The 12,372-nt window shown below is 40.2% G+C and overlaps 1 protein-coding gene across 1 annotated transcript in view; it reads left to right on the top strand.

The window, feature by feature from the left end:
- Window positions 1-12,372, top strand: part of slc6a4b (solute carrier family 6 member 4b) — an 81,217-nt gene that overhangs the window by 49,037 nt on the left and 19,808 nt on the right. Inside the window, exons 5-8 of the mRNA XM_059654972.1 lie at window positions 759-897; window positions 1,822-1,956; window positions 7,895-7,998; window positions 11,593-11,720. Of these exons, the coding sequence (XP_059510955.1) occupies window positions 759-897; window positions 1,822-1,956; window positions 7,895-7,998; window positions 11,593-11,720 (506 nt within the window). The remainder of the gene's footprint in view (window positions 1-758; window positions 898-1,821; window positions 1,957-7,894; window positions 7,999-11,592; window positions 11,721-12,372) is intronic.

Here is a 12,372-nt window from a genome sequence, read left to right as displayed (position 1 = left end):
ACAGATCTACATGGTCATTTCCAATTAGAAATGTGATCCTGGCTGATTTTACTAGCCCCGACCCAAAGGATGATTAGGTCAGTTGTTAGGCGCCAAGTGCTGTTTGGGCTGTGATCAATTAACTGACTGCTTTAATTAGAGTATCTAACCCCTAAGAACAGCTACCACGTTCTGTCGGGATATAAACCAATGACTGAAACCTCTGAGGTGATGCCAATAAAGTAAGTTAGAGTTGCAAGTTCATACATAAGTTACTCACTGCCTGGAAGGCCAATATTTTGACATTTGCAAAATGTTCAGCTTACTTGGACTATTTGTGATGTGGCAGCAGCTTCACTTCCTATTAAAAAAGGATTTATATTTGTGTACACTGCAGAATCCACAACATAGCAGGCTAACATGCCACCATGTGGTTACTGGTTTGATATCCAGAGTGTTGTGTTCACTGTTATCATGTAGCCAATTGTGGGAGCCAGTGTTAGTAAGATATGGTGCACAAATAGTGACCAAATATTTTAGATAATCAGTTTTTCTTGTCTCAACATCTAGAAAGTGCCAATTCTCAGTATTCCATTGAAGTCTGAGCCCTGATATGTGGCCAACTTCAGCAGTGGAAATTGTTGCCACAACTCACTGAGTCAGAAAAGGAGTGCTGTCAAACTGTCAGTGACAAATTAATTATTTTTTGAGATCTGATTTACTATTGTTCTGTAAAAATTAAGCAATATGCCTTCTTTACATTTTCCTCTTGCTTTTAGACGAAATGTTCTGGAGATTCATAAATCCAAGGGGCTGCATTATGTGGGTGTGATCCGTTGGCAACTTCTTTTATGTCTCTTTGTCATATTTACCATCGTTTACTTTAGCCTCTGGAAGGGAGTCAAAACATCTGGCAAGGTTTGTTCACTGTTTTAATTTTTTACACAAATGTAGTGAATTGATATTACATCAGGCTCTTTAACAGCATTTAGAACAGGCATGTAAAGTGCTACTGGGATGGGTGCATTAGAGAAAGAGGTCAAAGAGAGGCATGTATTCAATGCAGTGCTTTATCAAGAGGGTTGTGTTAAAGAGGAACATATTGCAAAAATGACTGTGTTCCAAAAAGGGGTCTATCACAGAGAAAAATGTGCTTTAGAGAGGAGCATGATACAAAATCCACAGGCTCTGATTTTCCATTTGGGATCAAATGTCGATGTTAGAATCAAATGCAGGTTCTGAACCCAAAATGGGTTGGGAATAGTTGGCCAGCTTGAATTTTGTCATCTGTCCAGCGGGCACACTTGACATCTGATTGACGTTAGTAGGGGGTGCTGTTAATGATATATGGCAAATAGCAGGTCCTCCAACATTTCATTAAAGGTGGCCCCACCCTCTGAGATAGAAGCTGCCAATGCTGAGAGAGAGAGAGAGAGAGATGGAGGCAGAGAGAGATGGTGTCTCAAAATGGACGTGCGCTCTGAAGACCAGCAGTCATTTCATTTGTTGGTCAGTGGCCACACCATGGGTGGACAGACGCGATGGGTACCAATCAGGTGGAGAACAGGAAGCACCAGGTATCACTTTGTCTCATTGGCTGTGTTTTAGCCACAATTTGAGCCCACTTCATGCCTGGAAAATAGGACCCCTGACTTATGGTGGGGTAACAGTTCTGCCCCAACTCAGCCATCTGGAGATGTGGATGGTGCTGGTAAACTGGCACATTGGCAAGTGATGTGAAATTCCAAGCACACCAGTCTTTATGAATCCCATCCATTGTCAGATGCATGCATTAAGGAAAAGTTCAAGTTAATTCAATCAAATATCTTGGATCTGTTACAGATAGTCTGGGTAACTGCCACACTGCCATATCTGGTGCTTTTCATCCTTTTGGTCAGAGGAGCCACTTTACCTGGGGCATGGCGAGGTGTGGTCTTTTATCTTAAACCAAATTTTAAGAAGTTATTGGACACAGATGTGAGTATACATAATGAAGGAGTCATAAAAGCTATGAATTATTATGAAATAATTATATTGAATGTGCCTAATTACCAGACTGTAGTTTTAACACATCACTCTACTCCCTTTGTACATAAACAATTTCTCTTACTTATGGGATATCTTCCAGGTTCAGTGGCGAAGGTTCAACTATAAAAGCAAAACGCAGCAGAAATAACATGGCATTTTATGTTTCCATGAATGGATCATAAATGGGGATGAAGACATTGCCATTTATGATCCGTAAAGAGCAAGAATATAGTATGATAATGATATGATAAAAATATTAATAAATTCTGCATTTTCCAAAGAGTTCCAGCCATTAATTTCAATCGCCTGCATGTTCTTGAGTGAATGGACAAATTAGAAGTGGCAGGGCTGCTGAATACATATAATTCTAGTTAACATTCTTATCATTCATAAAGAAAGATTTCCGCTAGTGCTGTTAAATTGTCTGACAATTGATTTCAGGGCCATGCCTTCATTCCACTATCTCAAAATTCATTCCATGAGTTTATCCCTCCAGGTGTGAAGAAAGTCTGTGATTAACTTTAAAATCACCTTTTGTTTCTATGAACCTGTACTCCCTTACCTATCCAAATAATTTAGCTACTCTGCTAACTGTTATATGTCTCCATAAGATCACTACCATAATATGTCTCATTCCCAGGCTTAAAACCTCAAAAAGCACATTGTTTTCTCATAACTTACTGTCAGCCTCACATCTTCTGCTCCTGTGGATAAATGTCTTTCTTCTATCTCTGTCACAACAGTATTTGAGATAACAAAGTGTGGAGCTGAAGGAAAACAATAGGCCAGGCAGTATCAAAGGAGCAGGAAAATTGACATTTTGGAACAGTACACTTCTGACTCACATTTCTGAAGAACATCAACTTTTCAAAACATCAACTTTTCTGCTCCTCTTCTGCTGCCTGGTCTGCTGTCTTCCTCCAGCTCCACGCTTTGTTATCTCTGACTGCAGCATCTGCAATTCTTGCTATCACTGTGCAATTTGACTTCTTTTGCATTTATTCTACTGTTTTAGCAATGAAGTTCAAAATTCTGCTAACTTTCTAGATTTTTGCTATTTATTTGCAGCACTCATTAAGTATAAAGTCTACTAAGGTCTTCAGGTGTCTTTCAATGTCATCCTTAGCGATGGTAACCTCATAGAATATGCACATCACTCTTCTTGTCCTTACATGTGTATTGCTTAATATGTCTCCATGATGTTTAATTTGCCATTGCTTTGCTCGCATATGTATTCTTTCCAGGTTATTCTGTAACTTCTGAGCTGCCTCCTCTGGTCTGATGTATTAGGCAAGAATTACAGTTGGAAATGGAGCAATGAATCTTGATTTCAATGCAGTGAGATTACAAGAGAAGCAGACTGTGTTCATAAAGAATAATAATTAAGCCAAAATGTAATAGCTGTAGCAATATTAACTAAACAAGGAAAGAAATAAACAAGAAAGTTTGCAATGGAGTTGACAGAATTAGCTTTCCTTGTATTTCATTGCAACTCCCCTCTATGCTTTATCTTCCAAAAGTGATCTGTCTTCGTAAAAATGATGGTTTTATGTATGGGATCCATACAGACAGGAATCACATCAGAATAGATCATCTCATTGCAGTGCATCCCATTGCTTTCTCTTAATGCTAACACTAAAAGAAATCCAGATCTTCCAGTTCTACTATTTGAATGGATAAATAAAGAACCTTTCTCAATTGAAACAAATAATGCATTTTCCAAAATTACTTGGGCATTGGCAAGATGCTGACTGATCACTTCATTTTTTGTGGGGAATCTTTATAGCTAGTAGGCCCTACCCTCCTCCATTTATCAAGGCTGAAGATTAGCATTAATACATAGTGACCCCTGAGTTCTCTCTTAGCCACCTAGCCTTAGAATGGAATTTGAACTTCCAGTTCTTCCAACTCAGAGACAAGAGACACTCAGCCACTGGAAGGCAGTAGTTTGATAAACATATGACAAATCCTAACTAGCTTACAGTATATTTCTGATCATTTCCAACATTGTTTACAACAGAGACCAGATCTGATATCATTACAACTTAAAACTGAAAACTTATTTTGGTGAATACTTCTAGCATGAAGTAAATGTATGACTGACCAGCAACATCATCAGGATATCATTGCACATAGAAAAGTGAACTTTTTAAATGTTGGTATTAATTTCATGCCAATTTTATTATTCAGTGAAGTCTAATTGCACGTGTTGGCCCTATCAGATGCTGCAATAGCACACTTGCCCTCACATTCATCATATGCCTCATCCTCGCAGGCAGCTGAACTCTCATTCATTAACCACAGCCTTAGCTACAGACAGGTACTCATCTCCGGGTGGATGGGAGCTCTAAAAGGTAAATGAGTTTATTATTCCGTTGGAACAAGAGAGAAACCCTTACAAATGCAAATCATAGACTGAAACACACATCTGGTTTATGCACAGCCTTTGTTGATGTGGTTCTTGCAAAATGATGACTGTTTTAATAATAAATTTGCTTTCTGTAATTAAAGACTGCCAGAGGAGAAATTCTCAATCCCATTTCCCACTTGTTCCATCCTCTGACACTCTTAAAAATTAGACAGGCATATAAAACAAAGCCGTAGTGTCTGCCTACCTATTCTTTTTGTAAACATAGTGATGTCTAGCATGACCAGCCTTGGTCCTCCATCTAGGTTTGTCAATAACAACTTTTAATTTTATGAATTTAACTCCATCTCAGGATCTTCGATCAGGCCGACGCATAGAATTATTCTCATGGAGTATATTATTTCACCTCCACAGAGTGGCTAACAGTTGGGTGATTAGTCACAACATAGACGCTAGTGAATTCCAAATATAATACCTAAATACTTGTTCTCTGAACTGAATCTACCTTCCAGTATTACATTACGTTGAAGCAACATCATACCTTATGTCTGAATCTCATTTCCCTTTTAGTTGATGAAACTTCATTTGGCAAAGTTTCTGCTCCTGGCCATCAACAAATATTTGTAAAGTGTGAAACAAAAACAGCAATAGCTGGAGAATTTAGCAGGTCTGGCAGCATCTGTGGAGAGAAAACAGATTTAATGTTTCAAGTCCAGTGATCTTTCTTCAGTTGTAAAATGTGTATAGACTTCCACAGTGGAGTAATCTGCCAACAATTAATTATCTTGGGCTATATCTTAGTAATGGTAAACCAGCAGTACTCTTGTAAGGCTGTTGATGCTTATGAATCAAATCATTTTCTGGAAGTTGAGGAGAAGATAGAAGGTGGAAAGAGACAGCCAGTCAGCTGTGGAGTGCACTGGGAACACTGGAAACAGATTTTGCTAAAACCAGTAACTTGAGGAAATATTCCCCCAATGTTCCTGGAGAATGAATCACAAAATTGCAGAAGAAGGTCGTAAATAGAACAGTACAGCACAGAAACAGGCCCCTTGGCCCATTACGTCTGTGGTGACCATAGTGCCATTCCAAACTAATCCTATCCACCTGCACAAACTAACTTCTCCTTATAGCTAATACATTTCAATCCAGGCAACATCTTGGTAAACCTATTTTGCACCCTTTCCAAAGTCTCCTTTCAGTAGTGTGGCAAACTGAACTGCATACAATACTCCAAATGTGGTCAAACTAAAGCTTTCTCCAGCTGCACATGACTTTGGTCTGCTTTCTGGCTGTCTGCAATTTGAATGCTGCATCCCAAAAAGAATCTTTGAATCTAACGGTTTAGTAGACAAAATGTAATATTTTTAAAACATGATTTCTTAATTCTATTGCAAAATAAGTGCTTCAGTGTTCTTTCCTAGCCATGAACCACATAACATACTCTGTATTAATTCAGCATCATTCAATTCCTAAATGTAGGTAAATTGAACCTGAATCTCAGTTAATTATAAACTTAAAGTGACCTTGCAAAACTACAGTTCCCTCAATGTCCACTTCCTCTGCTTTTGCCCATTCATAAAAGTAAGCTTTTAGCTGTATTATGTGCTCAACAACTCTTTTAAAATGAAAATGTAAAGAACTATTGCAGCAAAAGCATGCATTTTAGCAAGATTCTCATCGTACTACTAGTTTTAAATTAATAGATAAGCAGGTCAAATATTCAGGTCCACTTATTTTTCAAAAATTAAATATCGATTTAAAATGTGATCAACACTGTAAACAGATTTAACTAGCAAACAATGGTAGGGGGGGTGAGGGGGTGAGCGTGATGCGGTGCTCGAGTTTGGAAAGACGTATTAGCACAGAGCTGTGTGATGACACCTTGAGGAGATTAGTGACTGCATAAAACTGCTACAAAAGAAAGGATTCCAAAAGGGTGCATCCAATCCATTGGCCAACATGTTACATTTCCAAGCGAACATTTCTTTTTGTCATAATGAAACCATATATAAACTACACAACTATGCTTCCTCAAATCATGGCAATACACTTGGTTGCAAAACTGTAACACAAGATTTAACAAATATGTAATGAAAGCACAGTTTAGAAAACACCCATGATTACAATGAACTGGCTATGGAACTTCAAAGGATTTAGTTCATACTTTATTAATTTTAAAGTATCAATTAGATTTGTGTATTTTTAATTTCTCCATTAAGAGTGGGAAGCATCTTAGTTGATCTGTTTGTGGATCTCTTTCCCCACATGATAGGCAAAAGGTAAAGGTGCCATAATCCCACTCTCCCATTGAAGAGAAACAACTGGTGGTGGTTTAACCTGAGGGTCACCCCAGGCAAAAGCAACATTGAGAAGGAGAGTCTTTGAGGGTAACCTCAGCTGATGTGGGAATTGAACACACACTGTTGGCATCTATTCTACATCACTGACCAGCTGCGCTAAGCAACCACAACATTGACCAATACAGTACATGCATCACCTATTTCAGGCAAGGCCAGATGTTAAAGCTCACATCAATCTCTCCTTCCAGATTGGAGAGAAGGTGCCTCCAGACTCTATTGTTGGCTAGTTAAAGCTGTTTATAGTGTTGATCACATTTTAAATCGATATTTAATTTTTGAAAAATAAGTGGACCTGAATTTTTGACCTGCTTATCTATTAATTTAAAACCAGTAGTACAATGAGATTCTTGCTAAAATGCATGCTTTTGCTGCAATAGTTCTTTACATTTTCATTTTAAAAGAGTTGTTGAGCACATAATACAGCTAAAAGCTTACTTTTCTGAATGGGCAAAAGCAGAGGAAGTGAACATTGAAGTAACATTTTGGGACCAAGCAATCCAGAACCCAGAGTCAATGTTCTGGGACATGACTTCACGTTCCCCTGCTTCCTATAGAAAACTTAAGTTCAGTTGAAAAACTAGCCTAGTGGTGATAATGTAACTACAGTCAATTGTTGCAAAAATGTAATGTCTTTTGGAAAGGGATTCTGCAACCATTGTCGGATCAATATATTCCACAGCAATGCAGTTGACTTTTAACTGTCCTCTAGCCAGACAGTGATGCTCGCATACAATGTACCTTTACCAAAAGTAGCACCCAGGGCTCATAATTCATCTGATGGTCAGGAGTGAGAATCAAAGGCCCGAGGAAAATGAGTTAGGCACAATGATCTAATGCTTTCTACCCTTAAGCTCTTTCCTCTATTTAAAATGGGACCATCCTCAGAGCTACGTGATGCTCCAGAGAGCAGCTTAGTTTAAATATAGGAAGAACAAGCAAGCTGAAGGAACACTAGATGAAAATGAAATGCTCATAAGCTACCTAGCATTCTGCAAGTGGAAGTTTCCAAAATAACTTACATTATTCATCCACCAGATAAGCTACTCAGAAAAACTGATAAGATTTTAGGATGCGAATGCCATATTTTACCTTAAAAAATATGATGCATATCATTGATCTGCACAGGCTATTTCTGATCTTTTGCTTTTTTCTTCAGGTGTGGGTGGATGCAGCTACACAGATTTTCTTCTCTATGGGTCCTGGATTTGGAGTGATCATGGCTTTAGCGAGTTACAACCAATTCAATAATAATTGTTACCGGTAGGGCTAAATAATAGTGTCTAATGTTTGTAAAATCGTACCAAATAATTCCCTGCTTGCTTAGTAAATGTATGCATGTCCAGTGGCAAACAGAACAGGAAGGTTTCAGATTCATTTGCACTGAGTCGGTTTATCTCACAACAGGCAAATGGAGAATGTATAGCTTTAACTGTGTTACTTTCACGGCCTAAAATATGCTTGGCATTCAAAGGGCTTTTCCAGGGGTGGTGCACATCTCAATCAGCCAGGAGACTGCGGAAAGCCTGGGCCAATGTAGTTGGAGCCAAAGATTGAGGCAGTTCATGGTGCCACCCACTTTGAATCCAACGATATAGAATGAAGATGGATTGATAAATGTGGGAAGCCTGTTGCATCTGCTGCCCAGATTGAAACAATGCAGCATTTCAGACAAGCAGAAGTGTGGTCTAACAATTTAGAAAGATGTGGAGGTGCCAGTGTTGGACTGGGGTAGACAAAGTCAGAAGTCACACGATTTGGACAGTACATGGATGGGCAGGGAACAAATGGACACAAACCGTTAGAAAATAGATGACAGGTTAGACAGAGGGTCTTGATCGGCGCAGGCTTGGAGGGCCGAAGGGCCTGTTCCTGTGCTGTAGGTTTCTTTGTTTCTTTTTTTCTTTGACACCAGTTTATAGTTCAACTGGTTTATTTGAAACCACAAGCTTTCAGAAATTCAGAAAGTTTGGAAAGCTGTCAGGCGCTATAAGCTAGTGCTTCCCAAAATACTTTCCATTGAGAACCTATTTTAAGACTTGAAAAATAGTCACCAAAGACCAAAACAAAACTGAAATAAAGTGGCAAATAGTATCATTCAGCAGAAAATGATTACTGTTTGCACATTATGGATTAACATGCCAAAGTACATCATATCACTATGAAAATCTGTGCTTTTAATTTACTCTGTAAAAATGTTAACATTTTATGCGTCCATATCGGCCTCAAGCAAATTCTTCATATTTTCCAGTAACTAGAAATTCAGTGAAGGGCGTCTTCTCCCCATCTACAAACTACAAACAAAATTCTGCACCTTTTCCTCCTGCCTACACACAGTGCATTACCCCTCTCTCAACTCCAACCACAATCTAATCAGACGATCTCCTCTTCCTCACACAGTAAAATCAGCCCCTTTCCCCTTCCCCAACACACATCATAGTCAGCTGTGTCCACTCCCCAGGACATGCCATAATCAGTCTCTTTTCCATCATCATCATTACCTGTTCCTTTCACCACTGCTGTCCTACTCTTGGTCTAGTTGCCAGTACCTATGAAGTTGAATCACCAGCCATGGGTAAGGGACCCTGCACAACAGCAGCAGAAACACAGTGAAGCTGGAAGTAGCATTAGCACTGCAGCCTCACAGCGCCAGGGACCCAGGTTCAATTCCACCCTCGGGTGACTGTCTGTGTGGAGTTTGCATCCAGAGGAAGCCCGTGCAGACACGGGGAGAACATGCAAACTCCACACAGACAGTCACCCGAGGGTGGAATTGAACCTGGGTCCCTGATGCTGTGAGGCAGCTGCGCTAACCACTGAGCCACCTGGGAGAATGGACACCTTGCAATTCCATTGGGGTTCATAACCCACAGTTTTAAAACTGCCTGCTATAAGCAAGTTAACCTTCATGGAGAAGAGACCATTTTTAAAGCTGCATTGGTAATATTTAGGTGCCTGCTATTTTCTTTAGAATTTCCTGTTCCGGGGAATTCCAATCAGGCAAGATATCAAGATGGTGAGACTAAAACATTGGACTAATTGCTTGCCAAACAGTGGGTGTGATAGGCAGGATTAAGTAATCCCACAAGTTCTGCCATCCTCCTACACCCAGCTCTCAATGATAGTGAACAATTAAACAACTAATAGCAGGAAGTTCCACAAATATTCACTTCCTCTATAACAAGGGATCAGAACATCAGTACAAAAGTCAAGACTGAACCATCCGCATCCACCTTTAGCCAGACACCAGCCAATCATATTCACTCCATGTGATATCAAAAAATGGTTGAATGCGCTGGATACAGAGAAAGCTAAGTTGAAGAAGCTGTTCTTGAATCGTTTGTACATGTATAACCGGCTCACTCCTGCACAATTTTGTTTTCAACACGGCTGCTCAGCTTCTGGCCTTATTACAGCCTTAGTCCAGGCAAAACAGCTGAATTCCAGAAGTGAGGCAGGAAAGACTGCCCTTGCCATTAAGGCCACCAAAGCACTGTAGCAAACTGGAGTCAATGAGAGACAGAGGAAAACACTCCACTGGCTAGAGTTATACCTCATACAAAAGAAGGTTGTGTTTCTTGGTGGCCAAATATTTCAGCCCCGTGACCTGTCTGCTGGAGTTCCTCAGGGTAGCGCCCAAGGCCCATTTCAGCTGATTCATCAGTGACTCTCCTTCATGATAAAGTCAGAATTGGGGATGTTTGCTGATGACTGCACAATGTTCAACACCATTCACGACCACCTGAATGAAGAAGTAATCCAATTCAATTTGCAGGAAGACCTGGACAACATCCAGGTTAGGGCTGATAAGTGGCAAGGAACCTTCATGCCACACATGTATCAGGCAATGACTGACTATCTCCTGCAAGAGAGAACTAAATCATCTCCTCTTGACATTCAATGGAACTTCTACCACTGAACGCCCCTGATGTTCAACAATGATGGGGTTATCATTGGTCTGAAACTAAACTGGATCAGCTGTATAAATGCTGAGACTACAACAAGTTAAAGGCTAGGAATACTGCAGTAACCAATTCATCTCCTGTCTGCCTAATCCCTGTCCACTGTCTACAAGGCACAAGTCAGGAATGCAATGGAATACTCCCCACATGCCCACATGGGTGCAACTCTAACAACATTCAAGAAACTCAGCACTAAGTAGAACAAAGTATCCCACTTGATTCACACCACATTTACCAAATTCAATATTCACTCACCTCACCACTGCATGGTGTCTACTATCAACAAGATGCATTGCAGCAAATCAGCCAGGCTCCTTCAATGCCATCTTCTAAATCCATAAGCTCTACTATAGAGAAGAAAAGCTACAGTTGAATGGGAACCACCCACAAATTTCTTCACAAGTCGTGTAATTCTGAATTGTATAGCTGTTCCTTCACTGTTCAAATCCTGGAAATCTCATCCCAACATATATCCACACCCTCGTGGACTGCAGCAATTCAAGAAAGCAGCTCATCATCACCTCCTTCAGGGCAATTAGCTGTAGGCAAAAAATGCTGGCCCAGCAGCACCATTCGCATCCCATGTACAGATAAAAGAAAGTTATATGAATAGTCAGGGTAAGAGAAGTCCTGCTTCCTCACTGCTGTGACAGTGGTGTGGAAACATGGGCTTTCAGTTTTTGATCAGAATGTTCGTTAATAACATTGAATAATACATGAGTGAAAATTGCATGCATGCATTGAGGATTGGTGATCCCTTCCTTCAGGATATCAGGAAATTGCAGGTGCACATTTAAGCAATGCTAATTTGGTTTCTTCACATTTAAAATCAGAGGGTGAAAGCTCTTAGCTCATAAAGTGTACTTCTTATTGTTGAACATTATTTTCTTTACAGAGATGCAATTGTCACTAGTTTAGTGAACTGCCTGACTAGTCTCTTGTCAGGCTTTGTAATTTTCACGGTACTGGGATACATGGCTGAGATGCGCAACGTTGATGTGGAGGAAGTGGCAAAAGACAAAGGTGCGTGAATTTGAGTGATTTTTCAACAGACATTCTCTGCTAAGTATAGCCCAGCACAAGAAAGAATGTGGAACAAAGCCACCAGTGCATTGTAACATTTCATGAGCATGTTGAGACAGACACCATCAGGAGTGTGAGATAACACAGCATGAAGCTGGAGGAGCACAGCAGGCCAGGCAGCAGCAGAGGAGCAAGAAAGTTGAAGTTTTGGGTCGGGACCCTTCTTCAGAAAAACTGTCAGGAGTTTGTTGGAAGTACTCTCCACTTGCCTGGATGAGTACAGTTCCAGCAATATTTGAGAAGCTCAACACCATCTAGGACAAAACAGCCCCTCTTAATTGGTACCCCACACTCCAGCTTCAACATTTAATTCTTTTACTGCCAATGGACAGTGGCAGGAGTGTATAATAACTGCAAATGCACTGCAGCAACTCACTGCAGCACATTGCAAACCTGCAACCTCTACCACCTAGAGGCACAAGGAGGAGGATGCATGGGTTTGTAACCATCTGCAGGTTCCCCACTAAATTACACAGCATTTTGACCTGGAACTATATCACCATTCCTTCATATCCTTAGCTCATTGTTTGGACATCAGGAGTGAGTATAGCCAGTGATGGGTTGTGAGCTACGAAACCTAATATTTAACAAA

This window comes from Stegostoma tigrinum, chromosome 26 (genome assembly GCF_030684315.1).
Source record: "Stegostoma tigrinum isolate sSteTig4 chromosome 26, sSteTig4.hap1, whole genome shotgun sequence".
Lineage (NCBI taxonomy): Eukaryota > Metazoa > Chordata > Chondrichthyes > Orectolobiformes > Stegostomatidae > Stegostoma > Stegostoma tigrinum.
This window is presented reverse-complemented; position numbering and strand designations above follow the sequence as displayed.